The 17,495-nt window shown below is 45.5% G+C and overlaps 1 protein-coding gene across 3 annotated transcripts in view; it reads left to right on the forward strand.

Annotated features, from left to right (window-relative positions):
• Positions 1-17,495, forward strand: part of ACTN1 (actinin alpha 1) — a 301,498-nt gene that overhangs the window by 161,013 nt on the left and 122,990 nt on the right. For all 3 annotated transcript variants that reach the window (XM_078659463.1, XM_078659464.1, XM_078659465.1), the window contains exon 3: positions 1,873-1,992. In XM_078659463.1, coding sequence (XP_078515589.1) covers positions 1,873-1,992 — 120 coding nt within the window. The remainder of the gene's footprint in view (positions 1-1,872; positions 1,993-17,495) is intronic.

Here is a 17,495-nt window from a genome sequence, read left to right on the forward strand (position 1 = left end):
TGGATCTATTAACTTAAGTAGTCGCACACCAGAAGTGCAATTTTTCTGCGAAAACACTCCGTTTTGGTGTCCAGTCCTACCAGGCGTAGATCAGTGAACCTGTGGCTGTTGAGACCCCCAAGCCTTGAGCTTTCTCTGCGGAAGCTCAGAAAGTTGAGCGCCGTTCTTTCCCTGAGACCTCCCGTGCTGGTGCCCCATTATATGCCAATAAGGCCTACCAGCCTTTCATCCTGTCCTGGTCATTGCAGTGACCACCGTTGAGTTCGGGATTATAACATCATCCTCTGCTTGCTCCATTGCTATAAAACTGCAAGTCTGTGATAGTAAGGATTATTAGATACATGTGAATACGGTTAAATTCGTATTATATATATTTATATAGTATCGGAAATGTTTAATGTGAAAATCTGTCCTGAAATATTGTTCAAAGTTACTATTTATGTTAAATCTTCCTAAATAAGGGAGGTAAGGGCAGTGAGAAGAGAGGTGGTAGAGCTTTTAAACACATCACAATAGAAAAACAAATTCAAGATCCATATAGAGAAAGAGAGAGAGATGTAACTCAAAGTTTTCTGGATGTAGAAACATAAATGTAATACAAAATCATTAAAAAAATAAGCAAAAACAAATAACTATTTACCTTCAAACATTCGGGGGAAATATATAAATTGTGGACGTGATACGTTATTAAAATAATTTAGCAGAATTTATCAATACATAAGAATTTTGCTTTTTCTATTTATAAAAAACATTTAAAATGTTTTCCATTAATCCTCATTGAACATACACATCTAACAGAATAAAATATATTTTAATAATGGGAAAAAACAAATCGCCCAAAATTATTTATACAATATAAATATTTTACTTTTCAGGTAATTATAATTTAATATTAAAACACACTTCAATATACTCCATTATGTTATAAATATTCTCTATACTTTAAACATAAAATAAAATTATTATTCAGTAACTTTGGAAAAGTTAAACATGTTCAATGAAAACAATCTAGCTAATAATTAACCTAAGTAGTAGATTAATCAGTTAATATTAATTAAAACTAAACACACAATCACCAGAAAACCTACATCCCAAATTTAAAGAGATACATTGTAAAATTATACATGTAAACAAAAGGAGGTTGTATTTTAGGTCAGGCTCAGTATATGAATAGGCTGATGGCCTTTTTAAAGATTGAAATTAATAAAGGACTTTTTTTCAAAAATACAACAGCTTGTTTGGACTGCTAAATTCTGGTGCACCATCCTTTGCTATAACACAGGCACAGGCTCAGTATATGATGTTAGGTTAATGTTCGATCAGGTCCGCTTTGGTTACATTCACGATATGGACTTTCATTTTACAAACTTATGGTAGATGCAGTATTTGTTCCTTAACTTTGACTAATGAGCCAAAAATGTCTGATTATAATGTTTTGTAAAAGGAATTCCCAAGGCAGAAGCCATGGGGCCCTCTGTGACAGAGCTGTCACGCCCCACTGATCTCTGGGCTGGCATGGCAATAACTTTGGGTTCTCTGGAGATTCTATAAGCTCCTTGATTAGTCCCCTTGTAGGTCACTTCCAGGGGCTCTGAAATCAGCTGCCCAGGAAAACAAAAGCTGCAATTCATGTCATCCAATAATATGGGAGCTTTCAAAAAGCAAAGTTTGACGTAAATTACATAATAAATCTGTGTTGCGCCATTTACGCTGTATCAAAGAAGAGAACGGCTCTGTAATTAAAGAACGGCTCTATATTCTTATTTTGTTCAGGCATGTTGTATGATTTCTTTTGTCCCTCCGATGACGCTTTGTTTCCCATACGCAGTGTCCTATGATGTATGCCCTCACTTTCTTCATCTCTTTGCCCAGGTGAACGTCTGGCCAAGCCTGAACGGGGCAAGATGCGAGTCCACAAAATCTCCAACGTGAACAAGGCTCTGGACTTCATCGCCAGCAAAGGGGTCAAGCTGGTGTCCATTGGCGCTGAAGGTAAGCGGGAGGCTTCAGACTGAGTGTCCCTTCTAGGTTTGCATCTGAAACAAGCATCCCTAGCTGATGGCTCGCGGAAGAACCATGTGGCCAGCAAGGAACCCTATGCACTGACCAAGAGACGCGAGTCTGGGGACAACTTCCTCAGTTTTGCGAAAATATGAATCCGCTTTTTGAATCTTTGCTTTGTAAGGATTCGCTTGAAGCAATTTAGCTCTTCTGGTAAAAATCACATGCCCAAAACAGGAAGTACCTCACTCATGTTGCAGAATCAAACTAGGTGCCCTCGACTATTCTGTTGGGCGAAATAAATACAAACCTTTAAGTGGTTCATTGCCACATAGTTAAGGGAGGACGAGTACACGTGGGGGTGTAAATTGGGGACATGTATTTCAGCGCCATGTGTGTTTAGATGAGGTAGAGTGAAGTGGACATTAAGACAAACACTGGAGGAAAAGATTCCTTCCATCCCAAAATATCGTGCTGGATGAAGATTCACACACAAGATCAAAATGTAGAGCAAGCGCTTCTGCCCAAAATGGCTGCCACATCAACAAAACACGTTGTATCCAATATGGCTGCCAAGCAGCTCGTGCCTAAGAACCACAATGCAGAAGAGGCTTGGGACGTGTCGACTCACAGACAGACAAAGGACACTGAGGAGCACAAGGGGCACAACTACCACAACGCTGCCTGGTTAGTGGAAGAATTGTCCACTCTGCCCCGCCGTACCTCGTGGCCGAGCGTGGAGGGACGCAACCATTAACATCAAACAAGTGGGCACTCCAAGCGGCAACTGTGAACTTCACACAGATCAGTTGTGTTCTCCACAGCCATTGGCAAACACAGCGAGGCATGTTAAGCCTCTTCTTAACGAGTGTGGCTGGACAGTCTTTATTGTAGGATCGGTTTAACAATCTTGCGTGCTGGTGGTCGTGGAGAGGTGTGCATGCAGAGCATTTCTCATTTGCCAATTGGCCTTATCTAGAGCTGCCCGAAGCAGGGTAGGTGCAATAGATACATAGAGTAGGAAGCCCTAGAAAACATACGTGTCTGGTGAACACATCATGTAGATGGGTATGTTCTAAACCATTTGAATCCTGATCTGCTAAAAAAAATTGGATTTCAGGGCCTGCCTCTATAGATGCAAGAATTCACTCCGGTTGATGGCGATACAAGCCTCATCTTCCCTCCCTCTGCTTCGAGGTCTCCCCCCACAACTCCCTATCCCCATTAAAATCCAAGCCTTGGTGCTGCTTAAAGCCCGGTGTACATAACACGTTTATCCAAATTATGCGTTTTAATAAGGAGGACAAAACATCCCCACCTGCACTCACTAAATTTAGTTTTTCAGATTTTTTTTTTTCATTATTTTTTTATCTGTGATTTACAACTTTTCTTCAAGTATATAAATTCATGTTTAAAGAAATGATTGATCCAATCTTCTTTCGATCAGTTATTGATGTAAGCTTCATCAATGGTATAGTGTTGGTAATCACACTGCATAAACATCATGGTCTTCAGTTTGAACGCTTGAGCATTCACCTTTTTGGAATGAGCTACTTGTCGCCTGTTGTGAGGAACTATCCCCTGATGAAGGGTGAGTCCCAAAATGCATTGGGTGTTGTATAATTAGGGATAACTGAAGACCATGATGTTTTTGCAGTGGGATTACCAACACTGTACCATTGATGAAGCCTACATTAATAAAAAAGAAGATTGGATCAACCTTTTGTTTACACCTGAATTTATATATTTGAAGAAAAGTTGTAAGTCACAGAGAGGAAAAGAGAATTTCGTGAGCGCCAGGTGGGGACGTTTTGTCCTTCTTAGGAAAACTCGTCATTTGGGTGGTCTTGAATTTTACACCTCTTGATCAGGAGATACCCACTGACACACTTCAAACTATTTACAAGGACTATATCGAGTCAATCAGGAGTGCAATTGTCATTTCTTCTATGTCTAGTTTTTACATAACCGGTTTCTCAGCAACTTGTGCAGCCCCTTCTTTAGACTGCGTTCCCTCTGCTGCCATCTTGTGGCAGGGATTGGAACTTTGACACAGGAAGTGAAAGCGGAAGGGGCCGGGTCAGGCAGATGATTCCACGGAAAGGCCCAGCTTGGCCTACCGAATGGGTGTATTCTCCATAGCGAGACAGCCAGCGCCCTCAAGAATAGGGGATAATGAGAAGCATGGATGAGATAGAAACTCCTTATCTTACATCAAAGGTCAGGTTTCTATTTATAATATACCTCTGCCTAAGGTTCCATTTGAATTTCCTTATGACACACCTTGGCCACGTCTGCAGGTGACGCACAAGATGCTCTGCCACGCACCCTGAGCCTCCTGGGTCCGGTTTTGTGCATCAAGGTCTGCGATAAACTTGCATTCACCCGGTTCACTGCTCCATTCTTCCCACCACTGAGGAAGATTTGAAAGTTGTGTCTGTTGGACCCGGCCTCGTGGCGTGGTTCACCTCTGTCCCTCCACGCCCTGTGTGCGTAGGCCTGTACCCCGAGTCCCCTGCGCAGCCTCCCCTTTAGTGTAGCCTGCACCCCGAGCCTGGTCGTCCTACTCCCGTTAAGCCCCGGTCCCCCTAGAACCTCGACCAGGCCTGCCTTTCCCGCTCCACGTCCGGCTCCGAGCGCCTAACCTGGCATGCCCCACAAGGCCCGGACGCCATCTTTCCTTCCCGACATCCCTGTCTCCCTGGGCCTAGCGTGACCCCAGCCCCAGCGAAACCCAGACTCCAAAGGCATGCCAGTCCCAGATGGGGGGTAAGGGCTCCCCGAGTGAGATAAGCCAGGGAGTTTCGATGGCACCTCCGGCCTCCCCTGAGGGGCTGGTATCTGTCCCATCTTTGGCCCTCCCCTGTGGGTCAGTTTCGATCACCCCTCTGGCCTCCCCGAGGGCTGGCTCCAGACCCGCTGGGCGTCTGGGAATTCCTGGACCCATCTTTCAAAGGGATCAAAGAGCTGACCGCCGGACCCCGCCAACGACCACCCCCCCCGGGCAGGAGACCTCTGCCTGTGAGGGTCCGGAGATCAAAGAGCAAAAGGACTATAACTGGGCCCGCCCGACAACTAGCGGGAGTTGTATCTTGGACCTGAAGCCTGCTGATCTGATCGCGGCTGACCCTAAGAAGAACTCATCCTGAACCTCTGAGCCCTGCTGACGCTGTCGCGGCTCCTTCTTTGCCTCAAGGAACTGAACCACCTGAGCCCTGCTGACGCTGTCGCGGCTCGACCTCGAAGACCACCGGAGCCCTGCTGACGCTGTCGCGGCTTGTCCTCTCTAAAGACCTCGGAGCCCTGCTGACGCTGTCGCGGCTCGTCCTCTCTAAAGACCTCGGAGCCCTGCTGACGCTGTCGCGGCTCAAGCTTGCACCTGCAACCATCCGAGCCCTGCTGTCGCGGCTCCTCACGAACTTCTCCAGATCGAGCCCTGCTGACCTCGTCGCGGCTCGAGGAGTACTCTGGTCCGGCTGGACCATCGACGCTACCATCACGACGAGCCGACCTGACCGAGGTGAAGCAGTCGGTACGACCATCATCCCGTACCCCTCGGCTCGAGGATTGAGAGCTGTGCGCGGGGTACGCCTCGTACTGACCCAGAGACTAAAAGACTGTCCCGCTTCCCCCTTCCCGAATCCACAAAGACTTTGTGGTCCCTCGATCACTGTGTACATAAGAGTGCTTTCTTCATTTATTGCTTATATAAAGAACTTGTTACTAGAATCCAACGGTGTGGTGTCTGTTCGTAGTGTGGTGTGAGCTCAGTGTGTACGATCCTAGACTCGAAGTCCTCCCCGGTAAAGGACCTCACAATCAAGACTCAGCAAGTTCTGTGGAAGAGGTGGGTCTTGGGGTGACCGGGTGAGCATAACCTGGCCCCCTGAGATCGCCCCTTCTAACAGTGTCCTTCAGCAAAAGAAAGGAAAAATCAGGGAAATGTTTTGTCTCCTTCTGATCATAAAAGAAACCTAAATTAACGTGAAACGAGTGGAGCCATGAAACGCCATCTTGCGATATCCAGTGAGGATCATGTTGGGGGCTCACTCGATGAGACCCTGTATCTGAGCTGGAAGGGGGTTGGCTAAAAGCTGCTGTGAGGCCTGGGATTGGCTGTGAGCCAGGTGTATAACCCCGCCTCCCTTGACTTGTGTTTGGTATTGTTCGATTTGTATTCTTCCCTTGAGCAATTCAATTTATATACTCTTATTGAATTTCTAGCAAAAGATTTATTTACATTTTTCTCCACGGGTGGAGTCTGTGGTACCCTGTAGTATATGCCAGTGCTGACTATTCACATTACTAGATCAAAAAGAGCATTGGGTGCTTTGCTTTTAATCACTTCGTGCTCCAAAGAGCAGCTCTGCAAATAGTACCTGCTATGTCAGAAGTAGAGTTGCTGCTAGTCCCACCCAGCGGGCTTGCGTCCAGCCTGCCGGTGGCACTCAGACCATGCGGGCTCCCAGTGTTACCTCTCTTGCTTTGTACTATTGCTCCCCACCATCTGATCCGGACAATTTATTTGTAGTAATTTACTACTTTCATTTGTACCTCATCTGCTGGTGGTTGGTTTGGGCACCCACTGCCATTGGCTTGAAACTAAATTATTTTGAGATGTCAGTGCTTAATGTGAGCCGGTGGTTTCTGGTGCTCTGCACCGCCGCCTAATTGTCTGCACTGGCTCTAGTGACGTCCACCACATGGTGTTGCTGTCTGTTTAATTTGGAACTGAGCATAACAACCGTGTTTATTAAGTCAAATAACACCAGCCTCTTGCGCCATTATTATAGCGTTGTTTGGCCTGAAATAGTCTGAATTGGCACATTCGTAAGAGTGCGATGGTTAGGTGTTAAGTTGGTACTGTCCTTGGCAGCGCTTGCAGGAGCAATGTGTGGTGCAAGCGGCAGTGGCCTTCCGAGAAGAGCCCGGACACTTCACTTTTTACAAATTAAGCTCGGGATGTTGCTGATGAACCTTTACCCCACACCACTGTCCTTCCTCGACTGCTTGATTTTTGAGTTCTTTTCTGAGACTACTGTTTGGTGCTGGGTCATCTGATTTCACCCCTGCCCCATCTCTCCTCCAGCGTAGGCATGTTTTGATTCTTAAAGCTGGATTGATAGTTTAACTAATGCTAAAACCGGGTAGTTTTTTTTCTGAACTGTCTGCACTCTTTTCCTTCTGGCACTGTGCCCCGGAAGTGGTTTCCAGATCTGCATGCTTTCCTCCAAAGGGGCGTGCAGAGTTGCAGCAGGGCTCCGGAATTTAGCACAATGCTCCAGATGTTACCTCCAGAATGTAATGCAGTGTTCCAGATGTCGTCTTACGATCAGGACACAGTAGCCCAGATGTGGCCTCTAGAACTGCTGCAAATGTGGCCTTATTGGTACTCGAGCATCTCTTGCCCGGATATGCGTCTTGCTGCCCCAGGGAAGCGGCGCTTTCCCTCGCGGGCAGGGTGAGAACCGGAGTTTGGCATTTCTGTGTGTCCTGGCCTAGCGCATAAAAGCCTTGGATATTGGGCCTCAAGTTGCTTCCTGGCCTCAGTCCGCCTGCCCCATGTACCATAATGTTGCCTGCTGAAGGGTGAGTGTCTGAGCAGGTTATGGCTAGCTTCCTGGAGGTGGGAAACTTCAAATCTTTTTGAACTGCACATCATGCAGAATGTTTGCATAATGCATCACATGTTTGGCCTGTTGACCTTACTTTGATACCTACCTAATGCCAAAATGACAACAAAATCACCCCATGTGCTGCACTAACTGGCACACTCGCTAGAGAAGAGTTCAGAATGGACAGTGTCAATTTTTGCTGATCGGTTCCATGAAGCGACAGAATGATTATTTTTGAAAGCAGACTCAGAAATATTTTGTTTGGGCCATAAAACTCCAACAACGTTTCCTTCAAATGATTACAGGATTTCAGTTTTTGTGTTTTTTATCATTTTCTGCAGCACATTACCAATATCTGTTAAGATCTTTGGAAACCTGCACAAAATCATTAAGTTTGGTCCCGAGTTCCCCAGCATGCCTTGCATTGCCTCTCGCTTAGTTGGTGGGTGGGGAGGGCGTGAAGACTTATAATGAAATGTTCTTTCAATGGCTGATTTAAACTGGGGCATGTGTTGGGTATGATATTTCGACCTCCATGTAGGCACGTGGGTACACGTTCACGCACAAGATCACAGGCTACAAAGTAGAACCGTACATCCTAATACCCTTTACCAACATGGCCATCCTAATACCCTTTACCAACATGGCCGCCAACCGATGAGTGCTTGTCCAACATGGCTGCCTCAACAAGCGTGCTTCTCGCCCGTTCAAATGGTACCAGCTGTTTTCACACTGGGAAGCAAAAACAAATTCAAGATGGGCAATTAACTGTACTTGCGTCAAAGCTGGTAGGCAGTGCCACGTTGGGTTTCAATACAAATACTTGTATTGAAACCCAACGTGGCACTGCCTACTCATCGGTTGGCGGCCATGTTGGTAAAGGGTATTAGGATGGCCATGTTGGTAAAGGGTATTAGGATGTACGGTTCTACTTTGTAGCCTGTGATCTTGTGCGTGAACCTGTACCCACGTGCCTACATGGAGGTCGAAATATCATACCCAACACATGCCCCAGTTTAAATCAGCCATTGAAAGAACATTTCAACCCCTCCTCCTACACACCCCTCTATTGTCCTATTACTTGCCTATCTAAAGTTCAAAGTTTTGTGCAAACTTCGGGAGAATGAAGAAGCTGCAGGAATGCTATGTCTATAAAAATCTCATCCGGATTATACTCCAGCCTCGGTGAGGGACGGTCAGATTGTGAACAAATTCCATAATTAGCTGTTTTTTTATTTTTATGCATAGGTTTTAACAAAGTGATCAATGGCTGGCTGCTCAAATCAAAACCGTATTCACAATATCAGAGTTAAATTGACTTCTGAGAAGGAGTACAAATGATGCCTTTGTTTATTGTCTAGGGTTATTAATAGGGGTGGGCAGAATTTGCGGAGTTGCCTTCCGCAAAACGGCACGATCTCCGAACACGCGGAATTTCGCGTGCTTGCAGAGATTTTGCTGCGCCCGTTGTAATCGAAGCAGGCTAATCTACTGGCTAATCAGTAATTGCTACCTCGTTGGGTAGATGTATAGTGCTTTTTCCTACACTACAGCTGCGTATAGGGACAGAAGAGTTGTCTCCCTCCAGTGACCATAAGTGTCTGAAACTTTGTCACCGCGCTGAAAGTCGCCGCAGTCCCTTGAGTGAGCTTCCCATCATAGTGGGGAAATGGCGGAAAGACGTTGCTTACCGCTAGTGTGTGTGGGGCGGGGCTTCTGTGCGAGTTCACATTTATTTATTTATTTATTTATTTATTTCGAAAGTTTTATATAGCGCGGACAAGATCCTTGCGGATATCAGAGCGCTTTACAGAGAGTACATGGGGGAACATAGTCAGACAGTTACATCAATAGGTTACATGGTATAAATGGTACAAATAAGTGGAAGCAAAGACAACCTGTGTGTAAAATAATACAAATAAATGGCTACAAAGTCCAACATGTGAACAATCAGACAATTCCTAAAAATAATCAAGGTTGATTGAGAGAGTACGACGGTAGGGTGGAGGACCCGTTGGGCGGGCAGGTGTAGTTGTGTGAGGTGTTGCCGGGGCAACGAGAGGGACGAGGGCAATTGCTGCGTCTCCGAGCAGGGAGTGTGGCGTGTTGGGTGAGTAAGACCGCCGGCTGGGTGGGGGATAAGATGGGAGGGGAGGTGGGTGAGGGGTGTATGGGGTGTGTGGCGTAATGGGGACTGAGGGTAGGAGGGGAAATGGGATTGAGAGTGGTCCTGTTGTGGGGAGGGGAAGTTATACTAAGAGAGGAGGTGAGAGGGTAGTGGGGACTGAGAATGGGGGGGGATCGGGGGGGATCCATGTTGCGATGTTGGTGTAGGTGAGAGTTGGAGAATGCACTATAGTGGCATAAATGTGCAGGGAAAACAAAAATAAACAATAGGTTACACGATGTAGGAATAGTACTAGTGATCGTATCCTAAATGTAAGAGTGTGCAGAGTAACATATAGATAGAATAGGTTACAATTTTATAGGTTATAGTGTACAACAGTGGTACTAGCGATCAACCAGATATATATATGTGAGGTAGTGTCACCATCATAGATATCAGAAGTGACAATAGTTAGCAAACCAGGGTAAATGGGGTAGCATTGCATTACCAAAGTTCGAAATACCGGTCGAGGAATAATGCTGCGGTAAAAAGGTGTATGAGGTAGCAATCTGTGCCTTAAAAATGATCAAAATACAGGTATAGGTAGGATACTGCAAAACTAGGCAAACGTTCTATCCGATATGGTGTGGCAGACTGTACATCACCATGTTCAGAGTCAAGCTAGGAGTGAACTGCAATCATAGGCATCTTTCCATATATGAGGTATCATTCTGTGGATTACGCATGTTCAGAGTATAGTTCAAAGTATTGTGGTACAATAATAGGCAGGCATTCTTTCTTACAAAGGAGGGTGTAGATACCTAACTGAGCCAAGTCATCAGAAGTTGTGCTTAATCTAGTGTGTTAAATTCTAAACGAGTGATCAAATAAAGAAGAAATGACTAATCCAAGATGTCCGTCCCTGAAAGAGACTAATCAGACATGTCCGCCAAATAGGTGGAATAGAGACATTGGTCCTCTGTTTGTTTCAGCTGCTTAACTAGTATAGAAGAGCAGTTCCCCTTCTCCTTCATGCAAGCAGATGAGGTGGAGATATTAGTCCTCTGTCTGCTGCTGTTACTTTAGGCATAGGGGGAGGGGTTTCACTTTCCGTCAGAGCCAGCAATGCTCCAGCTATCTGGGAGGAATGCTTATCTCTGTGTGGGGGAGATGCATGCCTCTTGATTATAAAGGGTCGGAGATCGATCAGAGCAGCAGATGAGGGGAAAGCACCCTCCTGGTCACACTTCCTTGTGAGGTTTAATTACCTCATGCATGCCCCCAAACTCCGTTCCACCGAAGATCGCAGACATTTCAGCATTTTCGCGTTCCGCACGGAAGGTGGAAATTCCACAAATTCCACGAGCGCAACAGAATTTCCCGCCCACCACTAGTTATTAATTACCCTAGCCATCTTATTTATTTATTTATTTATTTTTAAAGTTTTATATAGCGCGAACAAGATCTTTGCAGATATCAGAGCGCTTTACAGAAACAGTAGGTAGGATAAACAAGACTCTTAAATCAATATGAGATTCCGTAGACAGTGAGATGCAAAAAATAGGGTATCAGTCATACAAGAGTATACAGAGTAATAACAATCAAGAAACAATAAAATGGAAGCAGTACAATGTCTAAACGGATAAGATTATAGCACCCCAGAGGGTGAGTAAACACAATGTTGAGAGCAAAGAAGTAGTCAGTAGTGGGTGCGTTGCAGGTTATTGAGGCACTCAAGTCCTTGTGTACAACCCAATAGACAAGTTGGAAATCAATAGTATAGCATCCGTGCAATGAATTAGATCCAGAAGCAGACAAAAAAAGGACTGACATAGATAAATATTCATCCAGCCGATAATGTGGGGGCCAAATACAGTCATTGTTCCAGTATCAATAGTGTTCAGGTGTATTTAGCCATAAGGATGGCCTTCACCTCTTTCTTGAAGAGTATAGTGGACGGGATAAGCCTGGTTTCTGGTGGGAGTGCATTCCAGATCCTAGGTGCCATTCCAGAGAAGGAGCGTTTGTATGTTTTTTCCTTCCGGAATCTCCGTGGTTTCAGGAGGAGAGTGTTTGTGCTTCTGTTGGATCTTGAGCCTCCTGATATGGTCAGCTTATGAGAGAGGTAGTTGGGTGCCTTGTGGTGTACGGCCGAGTGTGTCATACAGGCAATTTTCAACTGAATTCTGGCTTCAATAGGCAGCCAGTTCAGGGTTTTTAAGTCAGGGGATATATGCGAGTGTTTTCTTGAGCCAGTGATGAGTCTCGCGGCCGCGTTCAGGGAGGCTCTTAGGGGAGCCGTTGTTGTCAGGGGGAGCCCGCTGAGAGCCACAATTCCGTAGTCTATGCGAGGAATGACTAAGGCTTGTACCACAGTTTGGAAGTCCTTGGGTGGTAGGAAGGGTTTGAGTTTTCTCAGCGTGTTGATTTGGAAGTTGGCTCCTTTAGTTGCTATGGTAATATGCTGCTGCATGTCGAGATTGCAGTCCAGTGTGATGCCAAGGGATTTCGCTGAGTCCACGATGGTGGGTTGGACATTGAGTGCGGTTAGATGATTGAGCCAGGTTTGGGTGATGGCCTTTTTCGCAGGAGGAGAGATCAGAAGGAACTCAGTTTTCAGAGCATTTAGTTTGAGGTGATTGTCGGCCAGCCAAGCTTGGGTGTTTCTTAGTGTGGCATTCAACAGTTTGATGTCTTCAGGGGATTGAAGCTTGAGGTAGAGCCGAGTGTCATCGGCGTACATATGGAAATGTACCTTAGAAGATTGAAGCAAGGTGGTGAGTGGTTCCATGACGAGGTTGAACAATGTGGGGGATAGGGAGGAACCTTGCGGGACGCCCAGTGTTACTGGCACAGGCGAGGACAGTGCGTTGTTGATCTTGAACCTCTGAGAACGGTTGTGCAGAAAGGACGTGAACCATTTGAGAACCGTCCCGGATATGCCCATTCTGGTATTTAGGAGCTCCAGTAGATTCTCGTGTTTGACCGTATCAAATGCTGAAGAGAGGTCAAGAAGGATGAGGAGGCAGGACTCATTGTGATCAAGGATTAGGAGGGCATCATCTATTATGTGTGTCATGGCCGTTTCCGTGCTATGCTTTGCTCTGAATCCGGATTGGTGGGAGTTGAGGAGGTCAAACTGCTCAATGTGTTTTGTCAGTTGGAGTTGTACGCATTTTTCTAACAGTTTTGCTAGAGTGGTGATATTGGTGATAGGACGATAGTTGTTTAGGTCGGCCGGGTCAGCTGTGGGTTTCTTGAGTATAGGCGTGACTTGCCCAATCTTGAGGGAATCTGGGATGAGCCCTTGTTGCAGGGAACAGTTGATGATTTTAGTCCAGAGTGGGAGGAACAGGGGGGTGAGGACTTTAACAGCATTGGCAGGTAGGGGGTCTGTGTGATGATTGGCGGGTTTCAAGGTGACCAGCAGCTTGTGAATTGATTCTTCGGAATAGGTGTCGAAGGACGTCCATGAAGCGTTGTTTTTAGCATGAGTGTTAGTTATGCATATGGAGCCGGCGAATCGACTTACATCCTTGATGAGATCGCTTCTTATAGTGTTGTTCTTGCTGGCTTAGGGTGTTAACAATGCCTAACCTAGGCCCAGTATACATCAACCACCGCTTGAACTACCACCAACCGTCCAGAGATCTTCGCTCCGCTTCCCTCGCACAGACACCATGCATATGCCGAAGCCACAGTGGAGGCTATTCCTTCTCCTACCTCACCGCCAAGTCCTTTAACGGCCTTCCCCTCCAACTCCGAACATCACCCTCGCTGCCGTAATTCATCAAGAGACTCAAGACCTGGCTTTTCAACTGATCCCAGCAACCTAGCGCCTGGATATCCTCACTGGTGAATGCCAGCGCTTTACAAATAATGACTGATTATCTCCTTGGACATTCCCTGATTTTTCATCTGGATGCACCTACAAAATTCTACATCCCTCAACTGCTTCTCTTTCACGCATATCCATAAACCGTTTTTGAAAAGAAAAGGGCTCATTTCCTAGTAACCGTTGAGATTTTCCTCCTAGCCAAAGTCAGACACAGTGCTACAGGTCTAACTTCAGTTTTCGTGTACTGGTCCTAGGATGTAACCACAAAACAATGCAGCTTGGAGCGTTCAGTTAGATTCTCTGCATCTCCTCCGTCCAGAGTTGCCTCCCGTGATGGGAGTTTGGGCTGATACACATGATGTACAACGCTGTCTCCGCAAGTTCCACTTTCAGGCCAAGTGTGTAGAGAATGCGGATAGAGGACATTAAGGCATGTGTGTGTAAGGTACTCTATGAAGGTATTTCCACCCTGTGAGTTCACATCTGGCAGTACTTGCACACTCCACACTACACCCTGAATCAGCCGGGGTTCGGCCAGTTAGTTAGTCCAGTGATGGCGTCTTCTAAGTTGGTCACGTTGTAGGTTTCGATACTGTGACCATTCTAGGTGGAATCACCATCTAAGGATTGGATCATCATATTAATCGGCTATTGGCCGGCCGCCACCTCTGAGTCCAATAATAAAAACAGCTTGTATTTTACATGGCGCATCCGCAGTGTGAATACCAGACGTTACCCTTACCCGGTTTAATGGTTCTCATTAAGTAACTTTGGAACAAATGTCCAGTTGAGTTGGCCTTCCCAGGACTCCTCATTGCAGATATCAGCAGCCAGCCTTCCATCACTGAGCCATCGCGCCGGCTTAGGAGACCTGCTGATGAAACTCTACCCATAAAAATGTGGGATAAGAGGTGCTTCCAGGGTGTGGTGGGTTCATAGGACCATTGCACGTTGCAGACTTTAACCAGGCCGCGTTGGCACTAGCTGGGCACGCAGATGCAAAGTCTTGTCCCCCCAATGAGGTCTCACTTCTTTGATCTAGATGCCAGAACTCATTTGAATGCTGTTTGAACTGTAAAGCGCTCTGACACCCACGTTTTTGGGTCATGTTAGCGCTATAGAACAATTTGAATAAATAACTAAAAAAATGAAAAAAACTGCCTTCCATGTGTGTGTTCCGCTCTAGACCAATTTGAATTTAGTGGGTAGCAGCTAGCCTTGGTGACCAACAAAGGGACAGGCCGTGACGTCAGACCTCCACCCCAGGTGTCAGCCTCGGTGCCTGTGAGTTGCAGACGTCACATCTGTTATGGCAGATGTGTGTTTGCCCCTCACCATAGCAGGGCTGGAGCATTAATGCAGAGGCTGCCTCAGAGGAATTTATATGAGATCTTAATAAGGAGTTTAAAAACCATTCAGTGGAGGAATACAAGGGTCTGAAGCCGGTGAACCGGGACAAAGTGGCCGCCGCAGCGCCGGGCTGGTAAGTAGCTGGGATTAATGGCCCTTGCGCTGTAACCGGCGGGGGAAGCACTTGTCTCACCGCCTGCGTTAATCTTGCTTATCGCTGATGGAGCGGAAGAAGTGCGCATGCGCGGCGGCCCCGCACCATTCATAGCTTATTTGATTTTACCCAGCAAGAGTGCACGCTTCCAAAGCCGCATTGGGATAATGAATAACTACAATTCCAGGGTCTGGTGAGCACTAAAAGTAAACTTTATGCACAAGAGCAACTGCCACAACGCAGAGGTAGTGTTAAACTGGCTCAAGGCAGGCGTAAAGTTTGTGCCTGCTTTATAATTTAAAATTTCAGCTCACACATAGACAGCCCACCATTGATCACCCTAGATCTTTTTTTATCTGACCACAAAAACCATTAGACCACCACTTGTGGTCAAGGTTGCGCAAGATATTGCAAAACCTTTCGTCCACCTGCTCCATGAAATAGTGTGAAAAACACTGAACAGGTCATGAAATTTCTGGAGTTTATTAAAAAGGTTTTCATAAGTGTCCTTTCCAGAAGTAAAGTCATACTGACTACTGTTATGTTCGCCACCCAGAATAAAGATTGTTTTAGGGCTGAAAATATCATTTTTCAGCCCCAGTCTGTGGATAAAGGACCAGTGCACAGCCTGTGAACCTAGAATAGCCTTAAGCTGCAAAACTATTGTAACAGGCAAGATTCTAGTTTCTTTTGTGAGAGGAAAAATCTGAAAACGTTTATCCTGAAGATGCCTTTATCAATAAAATAAGTTTAAGTTCCTCTTTTTTTTTATTTTCACTTTTTCGGTGGGGGAAAAAACTTGCTAAACTGACTTGGTTCTGGAGAATTGTCCCCCCGATTAGAGGGACATAATTTGAAGAGTAATTAAAGTTCTTCGTTTTACAAAAGGCCGCGGTATGAACTCCTGTAGTTGCATCAGTAGGTTGGATTTCACACATCACCAGTTGAGTTCTGCAACTCCCAGTCCTGTTTGTCTAGAAAAACTTTTCCACATTCCTCACCAGCAGCTCGAGGCTTTCAGTGGTCCTTTCCCAGCTCAGCTAAGTAAACTCCCTGCGCCCTGCACGTCACTGCGGCTGGCCTCGGAGCCTTCGGTTTTAGTAGATAGCTGCCATGACTGTCAATCGATGGGGACATTTCTGATTAGGTGTAACCAAACTGTACCCGTTACCATGACTTCTAGAATCCATTCCAGCACCCACAGAGCCCTCTGGAGCAAGGGCCATAAACACCCACAGAACAAGAGTTGAGCTCATCACATTGGGAATTTGGATCAGGTGTCTTCAGACCTTCAACCTCCAAGTATTAAAAGATGAAGGATGCGGGCTGGTCCAGCAAGGCTTTGGGTCACTTTTTCTGAGGGACCGAGAGAGAAGTGATTTAAGCTCACTGTCCGGCATTAGAAAGGCCTTCCTCTTCGAAGGATGTCCATTCTATCCCATAAAAGAAGTTTGCTCCCGAGTCAACTAACTTGTGTCTATTTCTGTCCGAATCTCAGACACAGTAACATGTGATGCAATAAACATGGATACACTTCTCAAACTAAAAACACGAAATCTCCCACAAAGATTAGGGTCTCTGTAAGAAGAGGGTCAGGTGTGGTTCATCATAACAAAACATAAGTATATATTCTTTAGTTTTTGGCAGTTTCTAGTGGTGGAAAGTGAGAGAGAGAGAGAGAGAGAGAGAGAAACTTGTTTATTTAGACCTTGGTCTTTTAAACAGTACAAAACATACACGATCCGGATCGAAAGAAGTACGAACAGATAACATTCTACAACAACTTAAATAGATAAAATTCACTGCATGTTATTGGAAAGTTAAGAGGGTGGTGCCCTCAGAGATGCAACATACAATGCACCCTATTTTTACAGAAATCTCATAATCGCTAAAAGGATAAAATTGAAAATTTACATTTATAAAACTTTAAAATGCCTTAATAAATCAGTGCCCCTCCTTCAAAGTCTCCCTTCCAAATTCTTTTAAACCCTTCAAAAATGTACCCAATCCGATTGCAATTTCTAACGTGGGCATATCGGTAAGTAGGCAGATGGCCTGGGCACGTGAGGTTATCTTATGTGATAGGAATATAGGACGTAAAAACAATTTCCTTATATCATGTACAAATAAGCAATCAAGTAAAATATGCAGCATATCCTGGCTACGGCCACAGTTACAATTACCTTCTGGGCCAATCAGAGCAGACTTTAGTTTTCCATCAATCTTCCAAGGGTTAACCCCAACCCGAGTTCTAAGAATTTCATATCTCAGAACTTGGTTGGGCAGTATGTCCAAATACGGGAACCAGCCATCATTAACCCATGACTTTTTTACCCACTGGACTGATTTTTTCTCTGACATATAAACTAGGTCCTGCGCCTTGGAGAGTGACTGGCCTTGTTCCCTAAGAGATTTCTTAGTAAAATCAGC

This window comes from Lissotriton helveticus, chromosome 9, assembly GCF_964261635.1.
Source record: "Lissotriton helveticus chromosome 9, aLisHel1.1, whole genome shotgun sequence".
NCBI lineage: Eukaryota > Metazoa > Chordata > Amphibia > Caudata > Salamandridae > Lissotriton > Lissotriton helveticus.